This window comes from Malaclemys terrapin, chromosome 1 (assembly GCF_027887155.1).
Source record: "Malaclemys terrapin pileata isolate rMalTer1 chromosome 1, rMalTer1.hap1, whole genome shotgun sequence".
Classification (NCBI taxonomy): Eukaryota; Metazoa; Chordata; order Testudines; family Emydidae; genus Malaclemys; species Malaclemys terrapin.
The window spans coordinates 129409030-129435828 of NC_071505.1; the positions used below are offsets into that span (position 1 = coordinate 129409030).

The 26799-nt window shown below is 39.3% G+C and overlaps 1 protein-coding gene across 1 annotated transcript in view; it reads left to right on the forward strand.

The window, feature by feature from the left end:
- MRPS35 (mitochondrial ribosomal protein S35) overlaps positions 1 to 25614 on the forward strand; it is a 51254-nt gene extending 25640 nt beyond the window's left edge. Inside the window, exons 7-8 of the mRNA XM_054038762.1 lie at positions 6879 to 6948; positions 23410 to 25614. Of these exons, the coding sequence (XP_053894737.1) occupies positions 6879 to 6948; positions 23410 to 23688 (349 nt within the window). The 3' untranslated portion in view covers positions 23689 to 25614. The remainder of the gene's footprint in view (positions 1 to 6878; positions 6949 to 23409) is intronic.
- The last annotated feature ends 1185 nt before the right edge of the window (positions 25615 to 26799 follow it).

The following is a 26799-nucleotide window of genomic DNA, read 5'->3' on the forward strand; positions in this document are numbered from 1 at the left end:
CCGAGGGCCCTGAGAACTTCCTGTGCTGAGTTCAGACATTCAATAAACCCTTCTGTTTTAAGCTGGCTGAGAGTCACTGCAGTCTAGAGATCAGGGTTGCATTGTTGCTTCTGGGTGTGGTGAGTGGACTCCCTGAGAGGGCCCAGGGCGAGAGAGAGAGAGAGAGGTGTGCAGAAGGCTCAGAGGTACAGTTCCAGGAGGTGGCAGGGCCAGAGGGCCTAGCCCCAGAGAGAGAGTGCAACCTTCACGGAAAGCTGTCACACTGAAGAGGATTACTCCGAGGGACCATATGGAGCTGAGGGATCACAGGGCCTGTGAGTCCTTGATGATACTCCAGCCACAAGAAGGTGGCATTATAGAGGTCAGCAGTAATAGCATCAATATCACTCTCAGCTATTTTTCTGGCAGTTGTTCTTCCCTGTTATGCAGCAGGAATTATCTAGTAGAGGACATGGATTGTGGAGGAGAAATGGGCCTTCTGGGTCTAATTTCCGCCAGCTAGCTGGTCATCCTTCAGTGAGCAAACAGCCATTTTGACTTTTAGATCCAAGGCAGCATTCCAGTTGTGACTTCCATGCCTCTATCTGCTCAGGTTGGCTTGTCTTGCTTTATCCGTGCTTGGGATACAGTAATACACAAATAGGTCCGAAGCACCATGAGATCGGGTTGTGCCATTCGATCTCTGTGCATCCCTCTTCCCTACAGTCCTACCCCTTCCCTCTTCAGAACCCCTCTCACAAGCCACTGCTCTTTCAGCAGGTCCAGACTCTGCATGCTTCAGAAACTATAGAAGTGGTCCCTCTGCAGCACTGGGGAAAGGAATTCTATTCCTGGTATTTCCTGGTCCCCAAATTCAAAGGAGGGATGAGACCTATTCTCAATCTCTCCTCTCAACAAATACATCAAATATGGGAGACTCCGTATGGTCATTCTAAGCAGCTATTCTTCTGTGTTAAATCACAACTCGCTTGCTGGCCTGGATCTTCAGGATACTTACTTCCACGTGGTGACTTTTTTCCCCCAAGCCACAGGAGGTTTGAGATTTGTTGTGGCAGGTGAACATGATCAATACACAGTGCTACCCTTTGACCTGTCCCCTCTTCCTTGCATTTTTACCAATGCGTGTTAGTAGTGACGACATACCTCAGAAAAAGAGGAATTCATGTCTTCCCGTATTTGAACAATTGCATAGTGAGGGGCAAGTCAAGAGAACAAGTCCTCTCACCTGTCCAGTTCACATTATGCCTTTTTTGATAGTCTGGGTCTGATCTTGAACAAGAGAATGTTGACATTAATACCATCTCAAAAAATCAAGCTCATTGGCGCCCTCTTTGATTCTACAAACTCAAGGGCATTTTTGCCAAATGAGTGATTCCAGGCAATTAGTCACCTGTCTGTGTCTCTGCTATCACGCTTCTGTTCAAATCTGAGTGTTTCTGAAGCTGTTTGGTCATATAGCCAGACCCTTCATGCAAGATTGCACCTTTGTCATCTTCAAGCGTGGTTGAAGTTGATCTATCACCCAAATTGTCAAGCATTGGACTGTCAAGTTCGAGTGCCTCCAGAAGGTCTGGATTCTTTCCAGTGATGGTTAGTTCAGAGCAGTGTATGCCAGGGTGTTGCCTTCGCTTGCCCCCACCACCCCGGACAGGACCATAATTACCAGTGCTTCCACAATAGGTTGGGGAACACATCTGGGGGAATTGGAGGTACAAGGTTTGAGGATGAAGCAGGAAGCATCTCTTCATATCAACATCTTGGTGCTTTGAGTCACTTACAGTGCCTGCAAGGTATTTTGAGTACAGCTCAAGGCTGTAGCAGTTCATGTACCCACCACCACCACCACCACAATGTATTATGTGAAGAAGCAAGGGGGGAGCTCGCTCCAGTCAACTTCATCATCTCTTGACAAAGCTCTAGCAGCTCTGCACCATGTTCCCTGAGCGATTCATTTAATCTGAATAGTGGATCAGTCCTGATGTATGCTTTCCCCTGATCCCAGTCATTCCTGGGATGAAGCTGGATCATAAGATTGATTCTCATCACAGCAGCTTGGTCAAGATTGCATTTCTCTGTGATGTTTCTTTACTAATGTTTGCAGGATTGCTACTTGGTCTTCCATACCTACTTCTACCAAACATTATGCTATCACATCTGTGACCAAATCAGATTTGAATTTTGGGAAAGCATTCTTGCAGTTGCTCTTTAAAGTAGACTCAAGCCCCATCTCCTCCTGATACTGCTTTTGAGTCACCTGAGTGGAATGCACGTCTGCAATCACTCGAAGAAAAGATGGTTATTTACCTGTCCTGTCACATTATTCGTCAAGATGTGGATGCAGATGTTTATTTCACAACCAACCCTTCATCCCCTCTCCATTGAAGTCTCAATTATTGATGTTTGGTATGAAGGAGAACTGAGAGGTCAGGGTTGTGTTGCCCTTAAATAGCTTGGGGAGGGCCTAAAAGGCCAGTGGTTATGAGTGCCACCTGTACAGGTACTGCTACGCAGTGTTCTCTGACTTTGGTGCACTGGGCCGTGTGCACACCTGAATGGAACACATGTCTGCACCCACATCTTAAAGAACAGTTACAGTACAGATAAGTAACTTTTTCACTGATTAACAATGATGCAACTTGTTCAGTATTCAGTTATAACATACATAGCGTTTCAGTGTGTCATCAACAATTTACTAGCTTGGATGCTGACACTAAGCTCTCTAATCATGGTTATCAATTATGAATTTTAGATACTAGCCTTTGGGAAGTTCTCATCAGAATTGTAAATAATAGTAAATAATGATACATCTAATTTCACCTGCAGAAGTAATTTAATTTATTTTTCCAATAATCTGGCAGCTTCAAATTAAAAATTACTTAAATATCCTTTCCAAATGGCTTGCGGTGTTCAGAAAAGCTTCAGACAAATGTCATGGCCTCAGCAAAGTACATAGCACAAGTATTTAGTTTTGCTTAAGGAATAAAAAAGCTTTTAATATTTCTTGAGCCTTTCTGCTACAACCTGTAATTAAACTGAATTTCAAAACCCTTCTTTGTCAGTCTCGAGTTAATTGAAAGTAAAAGTACAACTTAGCTGTGTTCAGAAATATGAAGCAAATTATGATAAATTTAGAATTAATCATGGACACCTGCATTTTGTGTAATTCGTTTGGAACACTAGTTAAATACATAAACCAGTAACTGAAGTATTGTATATATCCCAGACTTTGTCCAAACATTGTGAGGGTTGTCGTCCAAATATTTCTATGTGGTGACAACACTGATTCCTAATTTTATTTCCCATTTTATTATCAGCACTGTTGTTAGTACATTCTTTGGCTCATACTTTCTAGGTTATTTTGTGTAACTATTATGTCCTTTAAGGTTTAGTGATTGTAGCTTATTATTTGATTGAAGCATTTCTATTAGGGTTATTTGTTTTATGAAAACTTCTTCCACCAGGGGGCTGTAAAGAACCTCCAACTGCAGGAATGGAAAACAATACTCTTTGCTGATTTATGTTTTTGAGGAGGGAGAGAAATCTGTTATGTTGGGATATCACAAGACTTACATTAGTTTAATATTGCTTTTTTTAAAGTTTAGGTTGTTTTCCTGATGCTTAGTTTTGCCTTCAGTGCGGTTCTCTTCGTGCCCAATCTTATTTTTAAGAAATAACTAAGAGTCAAACTGTTACCTCAGAAATCCCCAGTTAAAGATCCTGTGAAGCAAGTTTTTATATGTTCTCAAAGCTGCTTAGGTGGTGATAGAGGCAGGCTTCATTTGGTGATAGAGTGGTTTGGCCCAATTCCCATTTGGAGGCTGGATATTTTTTAATTACACTAAACTAAAAGCAAGCCCCGGGCACAAATAGAGGGATGGAAGGCTTCTGCAGCTATTATGAAAGTAGTAATGTAAACAAGGTTTATGTTCATTGAAGAAATATTCACTCTTTAAATAGTGAGAAGTTAGATTCAGTGTTGCGGAGTAGGGACAATGGTTGGCAAGTGTTTAAATCCAATTTAAGCTAGTTTAAACGGTAGATTGTAGACTTTACCTTTGTGACCATTGCTAACATGGTGTGATCGTGACGTTTTTCATGCTTTGGCTGTCCAAGTATCTGGTTCTGTAAGTCAAAAGGAGTTGTCCCTCTGAGCATCACCAATAATAAGTTTCTGTGGGACAGATGAGTCAATTACACCTGTGTAACCATGTGGCTTTTAATGAATTTGCACATGTCTTGCTGCTTTAACTTGATGAACTGTTCTGTTAATGCAGAAGGCATAGAAACCAACACCCTCAATCTTAATTCTGTCTGCTCTACAAGGTTACTGGAAATTAAAAGCCGCAACAATTAGTAGACATGACTCCAGATGCACAAAAAGATTGTGTTCCACAACCATCCTGACAGAAGAAATCCTGCCCTGGTTTAAAAACCTCTGACCTGGCTTTGCAGGTACTTTAAGCCCAGGCTAGTTTAACCAGTTGTGGGTAAAGATTAGAGCCCAGGCTCCAGTTTAACTCGGGTCATTGTCACCAGTCTTCTTTTGAAGTGAGGATACAGGCAGTCAATCGAGTGCTGATAGTCCTCAGTGTCTGTCCCGCAGTTCCCCCAAAGAACAGACAAGTTCTTCTGCAGTTGACAGGGAAAGAATCCTAGGTTGGCTTAGCACACAGAATCGTGGGTGAGTGCGGAAACAGAAAACACAGTAATGCAAGTAGGACTTTCACTGTGGGGATCCTTGTGCCCAGACCCGGTTGCCAATTACCTGCATTAACTGTGAAGACATACTCCACACTTAGTCTCTGACAAAGCCTCATCTTTGTTACCCGACAAGAACAGGTTGACCACAGTATCCTTTGTAATGAAGAAATTTTCGTTTCTCTGAAATCCCTTTGTCATCAATTAGTCCCCTTGCTCCCTGGTATCCCCATGATTCTCTTGTAGGCATCCTGTTTCTAATACTTACAAAACTTCTTGCCTCTTTTTTTTCCTTTAGTTATTTTCTTCCAAAATTCCCTCTTGCCCATCTTACATTTTTTCCTGCCATAGTTGGTTCCTTTTTATTGGCTTCACTTTAGCTGGATTTCAATTTTTGAAGGATACTTGTTTGGCTCAAATACTCTCTTGTCCTTTGCCATTTAATCGTAGTGTGATTTGGGTTTTTTTCTTTCCTGTTTCTTTTTTTAGGGGACTTAGGAGGGCATGCACCCCTATACATACCTTCTGTGATTCTTATAGGGAATGCTTAAGTAATTCCCTTGCTGAGTGAAAGGATTTTAACTTCCTCACTTTTTAGTTTAGGGTCTTTTCAGGTAGCCTGCTATTATAAATCTACTTCCACTGTTACTTAGTGGGTCAACTACAATTACTTACTGCTCAGCTCCTGTGTTTTACTTCGGACTAAATGTGGCATAGCTACTCATGTATGCCATAGAAGTAGCTTTTCCAAAAAAAAGCTGTCATTTTAAGACATTGAGAAATGGCTTCTCTAAACCTTGTCCTGATATGACACTGGTACACTTTCTGTAAGTGGGTACTTAAAACAAGCATTATTACTAGTTTATTAAATTTTAGTTGTCTCTAGGCTCTCTCTCAATATTGCACATGCAATATCGTTCCTGATCCAGAGGCTGGTAGTGTAAACTTATTAGTACGTTTTACATTTTTAGGAATTAAGATTTTTATGGATACCATTTGTATTTCCCTTTCCATTCAAACTTTTATAGAGGTTGGCGGTAACTTCTAAGTAGAGTTGGGTTCAACGCTGGAAAAATAGAGTAGGAGGGGTACTACCTCCCCTGCTGACACCACCTCCTGCCTTATGGAGGGAGAGGGGAAAGAGTCACTGGTTGCTGCACTGCCTACTTTGCTGGACTGTGGGACTACCTGAGAGCTTGGAGCAGAAAAGGTGCTGTACTGGCCCTACCTGACCCCAGGAGATCACTTAATACAGAATGACTCTCCTTCCTGCACCCTCTAGTAAATCAGTAGAGAAGGGAGAAACTGATGATGAGCACCCCACCTTTCAGCCTGGAAAGAAGCCCACAGATACGTTGGGGGAGTTGGTGTGAATGAAAAGGAGAATTGAAGGCACGGTGTGTTTAACACCAGCTTCCTCAATTAAAGGATTGTGACAGCCTGTCCTAGTGTCCTTATGTTATTTCTGGAAGTAATTCAGTCTCCCTCTGGACCTCCAGATCAGCACCTCTGGTTTCAAGGTGCATTACTTGTGTTCTGAAATCCACAACCTGTTTGTGCCTGATGCATACGTAAAGCACTTGGGCATGAGGCAAAAAAGTGCACACCATAGTCTGTGCAGTATCCTTCCCTTTCTGGCTACTTACACTTGGGAGCATCTTTCTCTAACTTTGGTATTAGGTTGATCTAAGTTTTCTTACATTAGAAGCTAATGTTTTATTTAAAGTTTTATTAGTTTTTTCTTCACTCACTAACTGAACAATATACTTTTCTCAGGACCAGAATCTCATGCAGTCTACACTTACCTGTACTCACTGAAAGCAGAATTTCATTGAAGACTAGCTCTGGCCAAGAGTGTGCAGAGACTTGAATGGTTGCTGAATATGTGCCCCATCGGTTCTAGTTTATTGTCCTAATTTTTCTCCCAATGAGCAGATGCAGAATAGTCACTGAGGGAAATATTTCCTTGACATCACACTAAAAGCCTGAAAATCTGTATAAATCAAATTTAATTCAGAAATGTACAATGAGCAATTGACTAGGAACTGAAGTGATACAAAATCTTCCCAGAGTCTGGGGACACAGATTAAACAAACAAACAAATCTTAACTATGTATTCTAAATTTCCAAAAACGGAATAGCGACTATTTCAAAATGCATCCTTTGTTTTTAAATTTCAGGTGTCCGTTAAGGAGACAGAACTATGACTATGGAATCTACCTCCTCACAGTTTTGTACCATGAATCGTGGGTAAGCAAATGAATGTATCTAGCAAAATAAACAGTGCTTTTAATCCAGAAAAGAGAACGCTTCACCTAGGACCACATTTAGTTAAAAATCCTGACTTGTGTGGTGGGTGGAATCATTCTGCAGGTTCAGCATGCTTGGAAGATTTACAAAAAGCATAACAGCCCTGTTCTGTCCAACGTGAACCACAGAAAGCACTTCTAATACCTTTCCAGGATGCCACAATTTTATTGTTTACCTGACTTCATATGCCCACAATAAATAATATCTCACAGGAAGTCTTAGAAATAAATTCCTTTCTTCTGACAGGAATTAGGAATAATTTTGATTGCATTTATCCTGATGCAATATTAAAAAGCTAAACGGAAATGAAACAGCTTTCCATAAGATTTCAACTGGCTATTAAATGCACACACTGAAAATTAGATAAGAAATCAGTGTAAAACGTTTGGGTTTTTTTAAATGTGGTTTTATAATACCTGATTATCTTAACCCAAAGCAAAATACAGAGAAGCAGGAAACAAAATAATTTGACAGACTTGTGTTTAAAAAATACAAGTTAATTAGTTAAATATTCAAGATGTAAAATCAAGTTTGTTTTTAAGCAATTAATGAAGTTATTTTAAAGATGTCACAGATTATTTGAATCTTACTTGTCTTAAAATACTTTTTTTTCCCCTTTTGGGGAATATTTTATATTCAAAACAAATTTTTTTAATGTGTACAACTTAATTAAAAACAGCTCTGTGCCTAGTAAGTTTCACAAAAGTAGTGACCTTGTGATGAGTGAAATATTCTCCTGTGGTGGGTAGAGGGAGAATAATTTTGCATTTATTCCAGTTCGGGGGGTCTCTCTTTTTTTTTGGTTGGCCCCTCCCACCCACTGCCCAATTGCTGAGGCTATCCGTGGAAGCATCAGTTGAGGTGTGTTATCAAGAACACTTGTACATTAGGAATTAGAATGAAAAACTGTTTCGTATAAGTCATCAAATGGACATAAGACAACCTTTTAATCCATACTCTCTTCTCTATCAAAATGTATCCCTCAGCTGGCCTGTTAATACTCAGTATATCCATTTCGCCCATGACTTCTAGTCATTCCTATTGATTACAAATATTAAAATGCATTTTTTTAAAGGAATCTATTACATTATATAGAATGATAAAAGCAGCATAACATACGTGCTATAAAAAAGAACGTTGAAAACCAATACTTGCATTTTGGATAGCTTCTATTTGTTTCAGGGAAGTAACTGACAAATATGACATTTGGCATTTGTACAGCATGCATGTTTTCGCACAGTATGTGAGCAGGTATGTTTACAAGTACAGTATTTTTTCAAGAAGAACAGGAGCCTGTATGCATCCGAAGAAGTGGACTGTAGTCCACGAAAGCTTATGCTCAAATAAATTTGTTAGTCTCTAAGGTGCCACAAGTACTCCTGTTCTTTTTGCGGATACAGACTAACACGGCTGCTACTCTGAAACCAGTATTTTTTCAGAGTCTGTAAAATGTAGCAGACTGGTAGTTCTCAAAATAATGATTAAAAAAATAGTACATTCAGTTAACATTAACCATCTGACTAATTATATTAGACTGAAAATAAGTTGGGTACTTCCTTCCCACAATCTCTCAATCTTAGTTGTGCCTTGGTGTCACTGCATTTGTTACCCAGCTTTTATATACTTCTCTGTGAACCTTGCAGTACTGAGCCCTGGTCTACGCTGCGGGGGGTTCAACCTAAGATACGCAACTTCAGCTACGCGAATAGCGTAGCTGAAATCAGCGTATCTTAGGTCGACTTACCTGGCCGTGAAGATGGTGGCAAGTCAACCGCTGCCGCTCCCCTGTCGACTCCGCTTCAGCCTCTCGCGAGCTGGAGTTCCAGATTGACGGGGAGCAGGTTTGGGGATCGATTTATCCGTGTCTAGACGAGATGCGATAAATCAATCCCTGATAGATCAGTCTCTACCCACCAATCCAGCAGGTAGTGAAGATCTGCCCTTAGTCAGAGTGCAGTTAAATTGGATTGTATTTTTAGTCTTGCCTTTGTATGAGAAGACCCTTAGTTTCCCTTCATAATACTATTTTTAGTTGACTTTCCAGTAGTATTTAAGTCCCCATAATCAACATTCTTTCAAAGTCTAATATTTCTGCCTTCAGTCGTCATAGTTACTTAATTATGTAATAACTCATTCAATGAGGTATTTTCATTTGATCAGAGACTACCTTGAAGGATGCGTATGATGTAATTATGCTATTAAATTTGGCTTATGAATTTATATTTTAAAGAATAAGTTTTATAAATAAGCTTTTACTTTTCAGTGGTATGCTACCAACATAGGTATTTTCTTTTTACCAGTAACACAAATCTCAAACTCGGATGACAGATCAAAGTTTCCAGTAGTAGAACAGTGACAACAGAGGCTAAACACTGTTCCTTTTTTATGAATTCCAGGCGAACAACACATCTGTCCTTTGCTCTAGCATTACTTAGTGATAGAAGTCCAGGCCATACGATATTGCCATGTGAGTGCTTGCTGTGTATTGAATACGCACAAGTCTCTTGCCCTTTTATTACCTTTCAACTTCCATGTTAATATTTGATGAACTCCTCAATCAGTTGTAATTGTCTTTGATTTCCATGAAAAATTTATGGTCTACTGTGACATATTTGATTTTTTCCATGATCAGTGGTAATCCCTTTTAATAGACCTGCTGAAAGATAGTTTCGATGCATTTTGTTAACCAAAAGCAAACAGGCTGTGATCTATTTTAATCTGTGTGAACTTTAAATATTGCGGGGGGGATTAATCCTAACTATAAACAGTAACGTTAGACAAAAGTAATCTCGATATTTGGTCACCTTGCCAACAGAGTGGTGCCACATTGCATGCTTGCATGAGTGGTTGGTGGAATGCAATAAGAAAATGAGGCCAGTCTTTCCTTTCCGTGTTGACTGTTACTGCTTTTGTTGCAGGTTGTGATGCAAGACCTAAAGACCCAGTGCAGTGCTTGCTGTTTTAGTTATTGTAGACCCTCTAATTTGTACTAATGAGTGGAAGAACTGTTGTGAATTACTGAAACTTGCAAATTAGCACGTATGGGAACAAACAGACTATGAAAACCAAGGGCTGTATATAGGTCAGAAAGTGTAGTTATGTTTTAAGTGTAACTTGGCTTTAATTGTTTGATGCGCCACAGCATATGTACTAGTATTAGGAAGTAATTTGTCAAAATAATTACATATTAGTAATATGAGGTCTCACTATAGTATCTCCTAATTAAACCTTTTCTCAGAGGTGGGAGGTGCCAATTTCTAGGTGAATTGTCCAATGCTTGGTAAATTGCATGCTATTGATCTGTATAAAGTGATGCAGGAGTAGTAAAGTGCTAATATAACTTTGTTCCTAAGTAACACATACATAGTTAACTCTGGGTTGGTTGGTTTTTGGAAAAAAATCCCTTGTGCATCACTCTTTGCAGAAAACTCATGTACTTTTTTCCCCAAAGATTGCCTTCCAGGTCCAAGTTTGGTCTCGAGGAGCATTTCTTCCTTTCTAACTGAGGCTTCAGTCCAAGGACTAGGTCCTCTAGTAGTGGAACTCTGATTTTATAGATATTGCAGTAGCACTTGAAGGGTCCAATCAGAATTGGGTCTCCATTGTGCTGGGTACGTAAAAATAGCCAGTGACAGTTGCTGTTCTGGTGTGTTCAGTCTATATGTGCAACAACTCAGTGACAAACTAAATGGGAAGGAAAGGAGAGGGCAGGAGTAACCAATAAAGTAACAGTTGCATAGATAAGGTATTGCTTAATATGAAGTGTGTGTGTTTACAGGACTCATTTTTGTCTAATTGGAAACAAATATCAGCTATTCCTGATTGACTGGCTCGGTGTCGATCTTTGGAGGTAGGAATGTTTGTGTGCATTAATTCAGTGAGTGTGTTCTGTGTATAACAGGCAGCATTGAAGGCATGGAGTAAATTGTGGGAGCAGATGAGACTAGCATTAGCGGAGTGAAGTGGGGTTGATCTATTGAGATGGACAGGAAGAGTCAGAATTGGGAAGCGCTTGAAGAGTGAGCACAAGAAGACTCCATTTGATGCAGTGAAGCCAGTGGAGAAATTCAGAGTGTTATTGATGTGGTCAAAATAATGTGAAAGGAAAATTATCTTAGTAGCTACTTTTTTGAATGAACAGTAGATAGGCAATGTGAGGCTGCAATACTCCAGATGAGAAATAATGGAATAAATAGGTAGTCTTTTAACACTGGAGAGTGTGTGAAGGTCAGATTTTGGAAATGCTATGGAGGGAGAAACTGTGACTGGATGTGAGGGGCCAGGGAGAGGAAGAAGTCTGACTACCACCTAGATTATGAGCCTGAATGAATGACAAGATGATTGTTGTGGTTTCAACAGTGACTGAGAATGGGGTGAAGATGAGACCTTGAGAGGAAAGATCAGGGATTCACATTCTGCTGTGTTAAGTTTTTGTCAATGAGATATTTAGAAAGAGGGGCTGGAGAGACAGGCTGAGATGAGGAATTATACACATGGAGACAAGTCAGGAGTGGGAGAAGTAGATTTGTGAGTCACCTGTGTAAAGGTGGGTAGTTGGAGCCATGTGAACAGGTGAGGTACCCAAAGAAGATGTGGAAACACTTCTAACATTTTATGGTTTTACTTGAAGCCACTACACAGGCATAGTTGAAAGTGTCTTCCCACATGCTGATCCCACAAATGGTTTGATCTTGCAAATTCCTATGGAAGTTGAGAACACTCAGCACTTTTTCCAGGATCAGGCCCCAAGTTTACCAAAGTGTATGTTTCCCTGGGAGATCTGTAAGTATGGGGCAAATTTGGCAAAGTGTGAAGTTTAAGTTTCCACAACCATTTTGAAGGGAGAACTAGGATGATTTCCCTGTTTCTGGCATTCATTCCCACACAGTATAATGCACAAGTAAGATTCCCCCAAACAGCCTTGATGGGCTCTACAGTGCTGCTTACAGAACAAACAAAAACCAGGAGACAGTACTCCCAAACAGTGAACTTCTTCATTGCATCAATGACCTTGGAAAATCTGAGGTTATCTTAATTGGTTAGCTTTGATATCGTTGTTATGCTGATGGTCATACATTGTGGTGAGATTTAAAGGTAGATGCACTACACTTTACCTTTCCATAGCAAACTTTCTGCCATATAAGCCTATGCACAGGAGTTTGAGGAAGGCAGGCTTTCATGTTTTGTCCCCAGAAGTGATGACATTTTGGTGACAATTTCCAACATACAAACTTTAAAACATTGATTACAATATTTTGAAAATATATAGTAATGCTTAACATTTTATATTTTGCAGCTTTTTCATCTTAATCAGTAATTAAGTTAACACTTGCACATTATTAGTTTTTACACACCATGTAGTAGCTGTCTGAATAGCCAGTTTGCTGTTCATATGAACTGCAATTTTCTAACCAATGCCTGAATGACCCTATGCTTTGTTCTACTGTACTCTCTATTTGATGCTGTAATGTTTGGGTTGGTGGGGGGAGAGTTTACTAAAGTCTTGTTCTGTTCCCAGTTTGGATGGTCTAGACTCCGTTCCTTGTGTTTTGTGTCTTGGCTTTGGAGACTGTTCCCAGGAAAGGGCCTGTGGTGGACATAGTCTACATTGCCAAACAAAAAGGGCAGCATTGAGAGAACTTTAATGAAGTGTCTTTCTGTCTTACTGTTGATAGCGGTACACAAAGCAGTAATTATAATAGGCGTGTAGCGGACCTTATATTAATTTTGGATGGATGCAAGTATAATAGCACTAAGAAAAAATTTGTATTAGTGTCAAAAGAATGGTAGTTTGCTGCCATCAAGTGGTTAAAGGAGGCATAAACCGATCTCTCATATTTATGTAGGAATAATCATTGAGATTTAAACTTCTGTTGTGGGTTGGAAACAAAGGAAACAAAGCAGAAATAAAAAATCAATTTTCAAGATGGATGGAGGTTAATAAGTAATGTTGTAAGGATCTCTGCTTAATATTAATGATCTGGAAAAGAGGAGGAACAGTGAACTGGAAAAATTAATTGACTCGTTTAGTATGCAGCGGTGGTGTAGCCCTGTTGGTCCTGGGATATTAGAGAGACAAGGTGGGCGAGATAATATTTTATTGGACTGACTGCTGTTGATGAGAGAGACAAGCTTTCAAGTTATACAGAGGACTTTGTCAGGTCTGGAAAAGGTACTAAATGTCACAGCTAAAAATCAAATGGCATAAGTAGTTAGCACATACTCTGAGGAATCATTCAAGGTGAAGTGGCGTATTAACACCCCTCTAGTTTAGTGCCCCCACTAAGTGTCTCTCTCACCAACAGAAGTTGGTCCAATAAAAGCTATTACCTCACACACCTTGTCTCTTAAAATACTGTGCTCATTTCTGAGCTCCTCCCTGCCTCTTCTATGTAGGAGAAATTTAAAAAAAGTCAGTAAAAGGCAACAAAAAAGATTGGAATCATAGAAAGGTAGGACTGTCCAGTCTCCTGCACTGAGGCAGGACTAAATTTATCTAGACCATCCCTGACAGGTGTTTGGCTAACCTGTTCTTAAAAACTGACAGTGACTGAGATTCCACAATCTCCCTAAGTAATTTAAGTGCTTAACTAACCTTACAGTTTGGACATAGGAAAAACTTCCTGTGTTCCCTCTAAGCTGCGCTGACTGAGTGTGTGTCTCCTCTTGCATCGGCAAAGCTAAAAACACTTTTAAATTATATACGTCCATGTTAGGAGATTGGATTGATTTACCTAAATTGGTTCTTAAACCAATCTAGTTGAATTGGTCCAAAAACTGTATGTAGTTCAATCCCTAGTTAAACTTTAAAGTGAAAATTATTGGAGACCAAGTGAATACCAGTTGCTGGAGCTTTTCCTTGCAATTCCTCAATTGTAGCAGTAATTGAAAGGTTTGGAAGTTAAACCTGCATGTTTGCAACATTTTTCCTGAACAATGTGTATTGTGCACCTACTCCTCTTTTTGGGACTTTGTAAGAATACACTAGAAAATTGCTAATCTGTGCTTTATAATCAATGTAATAAAGGCTCCCTCCCTGTACTACTCAGACACATTGGTATATAGTAATTTATACTTTCTAAGATATTACTTTTTACAAAATATGCTACAGTATATTTACTGGTGCGCTGTATACATTACAACTACAATATTTAATTTTGACTGCTGAATGTTTTATGATTAAGGCTAAGATTTTGTCATGGTTATTTTTAGTAAAAGTCAGACAGGTCACAGGCAATAAACAAAAATTCTGTGCTGTGACCTGTCTGACTTTTGCTGCTGCAGCTACATGGTTTCCCCCGCCACTGGGGTGGCTGGGAGCTGTGGGGTTCCCCCGTCGCCCATGGCAGCTGGAAGCTGTAGGGAGGGGGCCCTCTCCCACGGTAGCTGGGAGCTGCAGGGGACCATATTTCCCAAAGAGAAAACGGGACACCCCCAGCCACTCGCCTGAAGCATCCTACTTCTTTCCCCCTCCTCTGCGCCCCCCCCCCCCCCCGGCATGAGGCTGTCCCCCATTCCTGAAGGGGCCCTCCTCAGGGCTCCAGCAATCTGTCACCTCTCACTTCTGTTGCCTGTTGGTGGAACCCTGCCAGGGCCCCTGGGCTGAAACACAGAATGTCACGGAGGTCTCTGGAACTCAGATTCCATGACCTCCATGACATAAACATAGCCTTAATTATGATGCATTATACTTGTTTTTTATTGTCCACCTGTTAATTAACAATTTAATTTGCAAACAGTATTCCGGTCATTAAAATAAATTTTAAAAAGTAGTTCTGTATGTATATAAAGCAAGGGGCTAAGTAGTATACAGGGATCTGGAATTAGTAATCCATCCATCCTGGAAACCTGAATTCAAATCCTTAAAATCAAAAGTGAAGAGAATTTGGTGATCTCAGTCTAGATCAGTGGTGGGCAATCTGCGGCCCGTAAGAGTAATTCGCTGGCGGGCCACGAGACAGTTTGTTTACATTGACAGTCTGCAGGCTTGGCCGCCTGCCCACAGCTCCCAGTGGCTGCAGTTTGCCGTTCCCGGCCAATGGGATAGATTGGATAGATATCCCACTCTAGGATAACTATTAAAATTAGCCTTTTACTTTATTTGGAATAGTGAGAGAATAAGTTAGATAAGAATAACTAAACTTAATCACACGCGCAGATTCTGATGCATTTCCCCTTTAGTCCAGAGCTGCTCTTTAGAGGCTTTTATTAAGTGCTTTTCACATATTACAATTTTATTCCTGGTGTTACTGATGCAAGTGAGAATAGTGATTCCAATTAATGGAAAGTTCCAAACTTTCTATGTTTAAATGGGAAACAATATGGCATTGTTCTGGAGTGACTCAGAACTGTGAGTGCCAGCCTCAGGGCAGATTGTCAAAAAGCAGGGTAGAAACCCCAAACTGGTTGTATGTTCTATAATTAGATTTCCCCAACCCAGTAACAATCATGAACTCCTAAAGCACTGTAACAGTCTTACCATGGAGTCCCAGACAGTCCCCTGAGATATTCCAGTCTGTTTTGCCAGCCAGGCAAGCTGGACTATGTGATAGAGGGTCACTTTACCCCAAAAATCACAATATTCAGGTTACTCACGGTCCCAAAGGACCAGTCACTTACCCCAGGTCAGTTGTACTCAGATCTCAAACCAAAGACAACACCTGTAGCCAATCCTGTAATGAACTAAAGATTTTTTTAACTAAGAGAAGAAAATAAGTTATTTACAATGTTAAAACAGAAAACATATACACACAAATGAGTTAGTCGTAGATTTATAAAGGTAATGTAAGCTTCTATAATCAGCTTTGTATGTACTTTAGGGATGACCCATGCCAAGCAGCCCAGGGGTCTCTTGCTTATGTTTAGGAAACTTTACCCCTCAGAGTCCAGAGACCGAATTTCTCCTTGTCAGGGATTTTTTTAGTCCCTTCACCCCAGATTCCGAGGCAATGGGATGAGTTCGTATACAGGTTTCCCTTTTCCTTGACGGAGTTAGGAATGCCATCAGCAAAGTCTCTGTCCTTTGATGCTACACAATGCCTCATTTGCCTTCAGTGGGCCATCCAGTGTGCAGGATGAGCACTTTATCCTAATTAAAGCTTCTTTTCTTCTTTGGTGAGTTACACAATTACGGAGGTTGACAATGCAAACACTCAATATAACTTTATACCATTGGACACATATATTATAAGTAGGATTAATACATGCACATCCCACAAGCATTCCATAAAGTCTAAACACTAAGCACATTCTTATAACACTAATGTATATTTTAACTATACTAACCCACAGATAAGCCAGACCGGTTTCCAACTCTGCATTTGTCAGTGTTCAGAGAGGCCTTGGCATGAGCTGGCAGCTGGTCTGCCAGCGTCACACATTGGAGTTCTATTTAGTAGTTGCCTGGGCGGGGGAGCGGGGAAGGGATTTGAAATAACCTAAGCAAGCCTACATACAACAAATCACTTAACTGGGTGTCTTTGTGGGGCTGTACTGTGAAACTATGCAGGCTGGGGTTCAAGCGCTTATCTCAAAGGCTGTACTAGGAGGAAAGGTGTATTCATATCTTGAGTTCACTAACTTGTAAAATCATAGTGAAGACAAGGGAATTTGTAGTTTTCATACAAATTAGCTGGTCGAGTTAAACTAGCTGACATGCTAATTTGTTTGAAAATTGCACGCTGCCTTGTCTTAACACAAGGTAAAATACTAGTGAACTCAAGGACACACCTCTTACTAGTGAACACACAGCTTCTTTTGGGGTGAATCCCTGTACATGCCAAATCATGCATTGTTTCCATGTGTTTCAGTGGAATACCATGTTGGCATGTCTCTTCTAAAAGAGAACTTCAAGCAAAAACAGAAACCAAGTTAAAGGTGGTCTAAAATATTTTAAATTTAAAAAAAAATAGTGCTCCATTTGACTTACCATTCCCTTAGAAATATCTTCAGTGTCAAATCTTATGTTTTCTGGATTTGCTGGAGAATTTTGGGGAGGGAAAGGCTCTCAAATATATGGTGCAGAGTCTTACATTGGGAGAGAGGATGTCTCTGAAGATCAACCTCCCCAGTCTTTCATCTAAGTGTTTATCAGGTATAGGTATTGAACAAAAAATCCAAAGTTTTAAAGCCTCCTTAAAATATTCCTTTTCCTCTCATATTAGCTTTTAGTTTTTTGATGTCATTATCTCACTCGTTCTCTAGTCTCCATAAGATCTTTGCTTTCTGAAAACCTTTGTTTGGACTTAAACCTTTCAGATAATCTTTACACAACCAAAAGATACAAAAAAGTACAGGTACTTCCATCCCAAGATCAGTATTATCTCCATTGTACAGATGGCCAAATTGAGGGATAGAGGTAATAGTGTCGCTTAGTAAGTCAGTAGTGGCACTGGACATGGAACCCGGGAGTTGTCATTAGTTATAAGATCATCCTTCCTCCTTTACAACCTGCATTATTGTTCTGAGACAGATACCTGTTTTTTCTTAATCCTTGTCTCTTTGGTACCACTGGCTCATACTTTTTTTCTGCTTTTAATTTGCCCTCTTCCTGCAATGATCCTGTCTCCCATCTCCACACTTCCCCACTGAATTTCTTTATAACTCCTGTGGTGCTCTCTCCCTCATACCATGACTACTTCCTGGGGGCAAGACCAGGACACAGCAGTCCTATCCACTTATTCGTTCCCACTGTTCTTCAGAGAGGCACAAAGAGGTGGAAGCCTTTTGTTCAGAATCTCTTGAGTGATCTCTAGCACCTGGGAGGAGAGGGAGCTGAAGGGGAAACTTCACTCATTGTTTGTATCCCTGATTCTATGTAGTGACATTTCAGTTGACATGGGTAAAAGTGACATTGGGACAAATGTGCTTCAGATGTGACATTTGACAGGTATGCTTTGATTTTAAAACTTAAAGCAAGATTTCTGTGTTATAAATATATTTTGCTTTGAAGCTCACCTTCCAGGCTACATAAGAGTAAGTTCCCTATAGCAGCATTTACAGTTAACGTAGTGAATTATATCAGACAGATGGTTTTAAGTATATTTTGCCCATTAAGTGTTTTTACACACATACTTATCTTTCAAGTTGTTAGCTAAGAATTTGTAAGTGCAGTTCAAGGATATAGTATATGCACAGCGATGGGTATATAAATAGTTTTGACAGTTTTTAGAGGTGCTCAACTGAGTTAGTATGTTCCAAATCATTGCTCTTTATTACTACTTGTAAATTTGTGAGACAGGTCCATGAAGTAGCTAAAATGCATTCTATTTCAGCATAGTAGAAAGAGACAGGTTTACTCATTCTAGGGTATCTTCAGGTTAAACTGCCATTTTCAGGTTTGTAAAAAAACTACTAAAAATACTTGCTTTTTTGTTGAACAGCATTAAATCTCTGATTAATGTGTTAACTATTCAGGCTGTTGACAGGAAAATTGACTAACGTGAGTTCATAAGTATTTCTAATTGCCTTTAATTTTTCTGTGTGCCACTTACAATGAGTTTTAAAATAGTTTAACTATTTAACTTTTCTAAAAAGACACATCAGAAGATTTGGCAACCTTAATCCTGAGTATTACTGCAGCTGCCAATTTGCTAAACTGAAAGAAAAGCCAAGAAAAATGTGATTTAAATGTCATCTTAAGTGATTAAAAATCACTCATTTTTGTATGTTTAGAGAGTCATTTTATAATGAGGCTTTTTGGTATTGTCTTGAATCCAATTTTTAATATTGAGGCTTTGTCAGCAATTCAGTTATAAGCCCCTATTTGGGGAGGTTCACAATTGATATAAAAGATTTGCATAGTAACACACCTTTGTTCTCATTATGGCATTTTTAAAAAGTCTCATCACCTGTTCTGGGGAGTGCAAAAATCCCCCAAATCTCATTTGTAGTATCCATTTCAGACATTTTCTGAACTTACATTAAAAGAAAAATATTCTATAGCTTTCATTAGAAGTGTTTACTGGAGAACCAGTTGCACTATCAGGTGAATGTACCTTTAGGTGGGTCTGGCTAATGCTTCTTGGAAACGGTGTGTGTTTGAAAGAGCCATTTCAGTCCAGCTTATTGAGTAAGCATATATGTAAGGTTTTTAACCTAATACAGCACTGAGTCCAGAAAAATGGTAAACACACACAGTTTGAATATTCCAACTGTCAAACTTTATTCAAAGTTAAAGCGCTCACTGCATCCTTCACTCAAATATTGAATTTTGCAGGAGAAGAAATGGGCATCTACCACTCTGAATTAAGACGTCATATTGATGTACTTGGTTTTTGCATCACTGTCTCATTGGCACACTTTATAACCCTTTAAACTGAGACATCAATGTTTTGTTGTAGCATTCCTATTAGTGAGTTCACATATGGGTTTGATTACCCTAATGTGTTATCAGGTGGAAGTGTAATTCCAGGTTCATTTATTTTTACTCTTGCAGTAAATCTTCTGGTTGAAAGGTCTTTAAATTTACTTAATACAATCAGCCTGCAAAAATCTAGTTTCTGTTCAGTTTCCTGTTTGATATACTTCTGGATCTATGTATGCTAGGATAACATTTCATTTTGAAGGATGGCCACCAACATTTCAGCAAATGATTCTGGCTTCTTGTAACAGAGCAAAGGAACATATTTTGAAATCACACCCAGACCCCATCCTTAGAAGCAGTCTGTTTTATTTTAAGAATTACTTTGACACTCCAACCTGTTCGCAAAGCTTACAAACTAGTAATACTTCACAATTTCATTTGTCTAATTTAAAATCCCTTTGCATTGCACTGTTCAAGAGAGATGGGAAGCTTGTTAATCTGTTTATCAACATTCATCTTTGAAATCCCATCAGTTAATGTGCACAGAGAAGGATTTTCCTGAAGAGATAAATGTAATGACCATAATTGGTTTTTATTACCTCTGCTGGAACTTAAAGGTGTTCAAAGGCCTCACAGTGATCTTTTGTTGAACCTAGGACATGATTCTGGCAAATAACAAGAGTTTGGTCCAGGACTGACCAGGTGCAACACTCATTCCTTTACTTTTGAGAAACCCTATACCTGTGAGAGGTGGTTGTTTTTTTTAAAAATTCTTTCTGAACGGGACAGACTGCCCTGGAGAGACAGTGTGCAATAAGTGGCTGGTATGAAAAGCAGGATAACTTTGCTAACTTTTAAGAATGTATAAGTATTTTTAAAAAGTGTAACACTTAGTTTTATTAATAAAGTGTTAACATTGGCTGAAATCTCATGATGCATACAGAGAACGCTTCATTGTAACTATTTGTTTACTGGTGCTCTGCAGGTGCAGATTACAGCACTAAATTTTCCCTCTTTAATGACTGAATAAGGTTTTTATTTCTGCTTTGCATTGTGCCCAAGTTCTTTAAATGTCAGTCACATGAGACTTTTCATGATGTTAATCTGTTTCTGATTTAACAACATTTGGATTTGTAGATTTTTAAAAGAGAGAACTTCCATTTACCGTATTCTGGGTGCAACACTTAAAGCATTTGTAAATAGTGTATTCAGGCTCAAGCACAAAGGCATAACTTGGATCCATATGTTGGAAATGTAAAAAATTTTGGCTTTCATAATACTAGCCATTATTAAGCATTATGTGTTTTGTATAGAACTACTTTGTTAACTAGGTAACAGACTTAAAAAATCTTTTGCCAGATTTATTTGAGTTTTACTTTTGTTTGTTGCTAATGCAACTTAATTATGGCTAGCAAAGCTGGAGGATTACTGAAAAGTTGCCAGTTAAGGGATTTCATTAAGGACATATGATGTAAACGTTTTAGGAGAGTGCTTGTTTTAACTTACTTCCACAGGAATAACTTTCTTCAGAAGTAATTTCCTCAGCATTAAATGCAACAAAAGCATAACATAAAAATGAAAGGTTCAAAATGGTTATGTTGCTTTTCTCAGTTGTGGTCTTTCGTTGTATGTTATAAGTGTCTAGCAAAATGAAAATAAAAAGTTGTGATGTTCACCTATTTAAAACAATGTGATGGTGTGACCTAAATGAAGTTTACATTATAGTAATTACATACACAAGAATGCCAGTTTACATGGCACACCATTTGAGCCATCTCCTGCGCAGGCAGTGAAACAAAATAAGGGGCTACGGTATAAGAAAAACTTCTGGATACTTGGTGTACTCCTTGCAAGTAGAGTACTCCCAAATGTTTACAGGCAATGGTGCTGCAAACAAGAAACTTGAAATGAGAGGATCACAGCACTGACTAAAGAGAATTTAGCTGTCATTTCATGGATAAAGGTCCTCTATGGATCAATTTGTGAGCTGCAGAAAGTGGGGATACCATGGTAGGCAGTGCTCTTTCCCCAAGTCAGAAATAAATCAGTTTCTTAGCACTGAGGAGACCTGTCTTCTGTATAGAAGTACACACCAACAACCCATCTTACTTAATTTCTTACCTGATTAGATCAGAGCCCGGGGATATTGCTACAAAGATATTAGCTAGCAATTGCTACAGCTTGAATAAACAAACAAATAATGGAGATATCCCATCTCCTAGAACTGGAAGGGACCTTGAAAGGTCATCAAGTCCAGCCCCCTGCCTTCACTAGCAGGACCAAGTACTGATTTTGCCCCAGATTCCCAAGTGGCCCCCTCAAGGATTGAACTCACAACCCTGGGTTTAGCAGGCCAATGCTCAAACCACTGAGCTATCCCTCCCCCCATCTCTGGGGTAATATTGTCTGTCCTACCCAATTGTTCTATCTATCTATATATAAAAAAAATACATACATACATATATATACACACACACACACACACACACACTGATTGGGCCAAAAGCGACCTGCATTGAGAACCACTGTTTTGGACCTAGTGGCTTCCTTCATAAGGAAGCAGGTTCTCCAGTCACTAAACTTGAATGTTTTTCCCCCACCTAGCACGTCCTTGGTTTGTCTTCTGGCTCTACCGCAGGCTGATTCTTTTTGTCTCTTTGTGGCCAACACGGAATGAAAGAGCAAAAAATGCCCCCATTGTAGAAGCATATGGATTCTTTCAGCACACTCACCCTGTGCCGCCTTCTTACACAAGTTTTGACTACTGTTCCTGCTCCCCTCTCAGGATAAGTGACAGGATCTCTCTCCGCAGAGAGGCTACAGCCATGGAAATGCCTGCCACAGTCTCCCTTCTGGGCTTTGGTTGGGGGGTGGGGAGGGTGTGTCAGTCTTCCAGCTTATCTGCTTCTCTGAGTGAATAGGAGGTGAGACAAATTAGAAAAGTACTGAAGGTAACTTTCATGGCTGTAGCTCTAAAGGGCAATACCAATCCAACAGCATTGGAAATTCTTCACCTCTTTGTCCTGATGATGTCAGTCTTCAGGCCCCTCCTCCCTTTACACTTTGGATTAGTTTATCCACTCCTAATCTTTCACCCCAGTGGTGGAAGAACCTAAGCATCCTGTCTGTGTGACTCTATAGTCAGTGAAATATGATTTCATGTTTCGCCAGTATGATGGTCATTCAACTCAAGGAATTTGATCATACACTATATTTCATCTTTTTCTTTTATCAGGAGTTTAGAGAGACAAGCTGCATGTCATCACTACTTCTTTCAAAACACAATCTGAAACCACTTGGCCGTTATATGGATGGGCGCTGTGTCATTTTCTGATGATTAACCAAGTTCTTTAGTCTAAATACATAAGAGAATTGAATTGTGATCCATTGCATGACTATATGTCCTAAAGGTGTTGAGGTAGAGTCCAATTTGGTGTGGAATGATGATAAAAATCTGGTGACTTGACTTAGTCTGACTACACAAACTGAGACTACCAAAAGTAAGTCCTATTGATCCAGATAGTCTAATGGCTGGTGTACCAACTTCCAACTAATGAAGGGAAAACTTCCTTTCATTTCACAAACTTTGGGTCAGATTCCAATAATGGTGTAAATACAGAGCTACTCCAGTGTTGACAGTGGAATTCCGACCATTATTTTAAAATAACATTTTGAAGGATTTGGGCTTTTTTTTTCTCTCTTGAAGTTTGAACTGTAATCAGTAACTTTACATAACTGGAAAACTAATTATTGCTTCTGCCAGCTCTTTTTCTCTCCAGATTACTGTAATCATGCCAAATGATACAGATTTGAAATGGATTTCCAGGCTTATATTTACAATAGCATTTGAACTTTAATCGCAGAGTTAAATTCACCCTGTGGAGAGGTCAAACGCAAAGCCCGTTCACCTCTTAAATTTCACTTAAGCTCTGTTGAGGGTTTTTTTGCATAGACTCTACACTGGAGTGAACTTCATCCAAGACAAAAGTCTTAAACAATTTTTTGTGGGAGAGCGGTGAGAGTTTAGATTTTTCCTGATGGTTGTTATTTCAGTATTCAGTACTAACATTTTTAAGGTGATGTCTATTTTCTTTCAGAAAACTGAAATGTGGGAAAACGAAAAGACTGAAGCAGACATGGAGGAGTATATCTGGGATAACAGCCCCTCTCAGAAGAATGCTTTGGACACGCTTCTTCGAATAAGAGCTGCAGAGAAAACCACCGAAGTAACCAGGGAAGAGCTGCTTGCCTCTGAGATAGTTGAAAATTACAAAACCGCTGTAGTTGCACTTAAAAATGAAGGGGAAACAGAAAACAACATTTTGCAGTACAAGGAATCTGTGACAAAACTACTGAATTTACAAGCATTACAGTGAAAATTGACATTCCATGCACATCTCTGATCTTATGTCAATCTACAAAGATAATGTATGATAATATTACTTTGTAGGAAATTGTGAATGCAGTTATCCAAGTTTTTCTGGACCTTCAACAAAACAAGTTTTCCTTAGAAAATTAATAAAATTTTAAAATTTCAAAAACCTTGAATGGAATTTAGAGTGAATAGAGATTCAAAAAGGGTCAGCAACAAACATTTTGTTTCCTCTTCTGCCAATATCCTCCTTTTCCTCTATAAATACAATTTGTATCTAGTCTTTTCTGGGAAGCCTTCTGAGTATTTATGGGCTTAAGCACTCTGTTCTGCTGTTCTAGCCTGGGATTTAGAAGGCCCTGATCGAATTCCTTGCTCTACCACTGACTTCTATGAATCCTTGGGTAAATCACATAAGATTTTCAAAAGCACCTCCTAAGTTCCACTGAATTTCAATGAGGTTTAGGATGCGGTGTGCCTAAGTCATTTCTGCAAATGTGGTACACAGGATACATCTACACAGCAAAGAAAAACCCATGGCTGGCAGGGCCTGGGCTCCAGCCTGAGTCCGGAAGTCTACACAGCCATGAAAGAGCCCTGCAGCAGGAGCCCCACAAACCTGAGTCGACTGGCACGGGCCAGACGTGGGTGTCTAGTGTGCATTTGAAAATTTTACTCTTAGTCTCTCTCTGCTTCCATTACCTTCATTTTTCCAGATGAAGGTAAACATTATCTCCTACCTTGGCGGGCAGTTGGGAGGATAACTGCATTGGAGGTTGTGAGGCACATAACGTAATGAGGGTCACATAAGTATCTTAGATAGACGTGTATATATCTCTGAAGGAAGGGGAAAAGGATAAAGTCCAGAATAGAAAATGGATGGAGTAGTGTACCATAAAGAAGGGAGGGAAAGGTTAAATAGTGGCTGAAAGGATGCAAAATAAAAGTATACACCTACATCTTTACAATAAATATATGGCATAAGTAAGAATTGCATGTCTTATTAGAGGAACAAAAACAGTTTGGGTGACAGATGATGGGAAGTTAAATTAAATATTTTTAAAGGATATGACTTCCTCTTAATACAGAAAGGGTGTTGTATTTACTCGAGAGACAATTTATGAGTAATAGTGCAGAAAATTCATCTAGGTTCCAACTTGTCACTATGAGTGAAGGAAGGAATTATATGGATTATGTTACCTTTGGTAATTGCTCTTTGAGCAGAACTGGTCTGAAAACCTGAAAGTAGTTGGTAATTTTAGCACTCACCAATTATCAAAAATAGTTCCTAATGCTAAAAATGTGAAAAGAGAACTTATTTTTAAAAGGAAGAAAAGAGAAGTGAGCTTCAAAAACTAAGAAGGTTAAGATCCTATGCCATTTAAAAATACAACTACTAGTACCAGCAAAATTAGGCATTCATGTTACAAAAATATTTCCCTTTCACGTGGGTGGCTTTTCATCAGAATTAAAGATTCTACAAAAGGTTAAATAAGCTTAACATCAGTCACAATGTTCTGCCCCCCAGCCACAGCTGGTTAAGAAGAAAAGATGCAACATAAGAGCATAGGCACCAGAACTGGGGGAATGGAGGGAAGTGACTCTTGTGCATCTGTTTAGGTCTCTATTGGAGCTGTTCTGCATGGCTTATGGGTACTCCAGCTGCTGCAGCTTCTGTCATCTACATGTAGCCTTTGAGATTGGAATGTATATTCCCCTTCTAAAAGGAGTGGCATTGTCAAATGGGTTCTGTCTAGTAGAACACAGTTTTTCATCCAGGAATAAGTACCTCTATGCACATAAAATAGTAATATAGCTTTGGTAACTGCTATAGTTAAGATTGAAAATGTTTGCTTAGTAAACGCATATTTCAGACTGTCAAAACTTTGCAATCCTTCACCTTTTTGGCATTAAACATTCCCTCCTTTCAGCTCTGCACCAAGGTGAATTTTATTTGAAAGTGTCAAGGGCGAAAAATGGTTCAGCTGTTTTTGAATGTTGGGTTTTGAGGGGGAATAAAAGTGTGTGTGTGTGTTCATATATAGAGATATACTAACTTTTTTTGAAAAGTTATGGAACAGAAATCACTGGAGAATTGAAAGCTGCAATTTGACTTGGCAAATGCTGTGAATTCTAGATCAGTGCCTAGCCTTACACCAGCGGAAATTTGTTTTCAATATGTATGGGAGGGATTTTTAGAGCTAGGGACTAATGCTCAGCTAATTTAACTGCACAATGGAGTGGCTAGTCTGCAGAATCACTGTAGACTGATTTGAGTAACTTTCTACATATTTTGAGACGCTTAGAATCTGATAAGGTTCTTGTTTCTGTTGCTTTTTCCCCATCAAAATGTCCTTGTACACACGAGTGGGCGACAGGAGGTCCTGAGTTCTATTCCTCTGTACAAATGAATGCAATTAATCTCCTACCTGCCATAAACTTTACTAATTATGACCTGAACAGAGCATGTTCAGATGAAACTGCTGAAATTTGAAAGCAACAACTTTGGCATGGAAATAGTCTTCACAGATGCAATGGAGGGCATAGGTAATTAATTTTCATTTTACTACATTAGTATTTTAAAATCTGAAGTTTTTGTATCATTAACTCCATATCTAACAGGGGATGTGCTACAAAATGTATAGGAAATGCAAAATCCATTAAACTTGAGTCTATGTGAAGTACTTCTTTCTAGCTTGGATTCACTTATCAAATGTTTCTAGTAATCCAGAGCAGGGTGAAAATTCATCCTCCTCCAGCGAGGGCACCTGGATTTGGGTGTCCTTAATCAGAGATGATTGTTTTCTATGGCAGCTGGATGGTTCTAGTTACAAAGTAAAAAGCCGAATTGTAACTTCTTTGCAAGTTAGAGCTCCAAGGAGCTGAGGATCAAAACTTGCTCTTTTCTTTCTCTTTTTTTTTCTCTCCTTTTTTTTAAAAGGAAACAGGAAATTTAAATGTAAAAGTGTTAATGCAATACCAAATCCAAAATTGCATAAGCAACATTAACTACTCCTACTTGCGATTATGCATTACAGTACAGAGCTTTTGTGACCCAGTGGGTGAGGCATTAGATTAGGTCCCAGGAGACATAGGTTATATCTCTGGCTCTGTC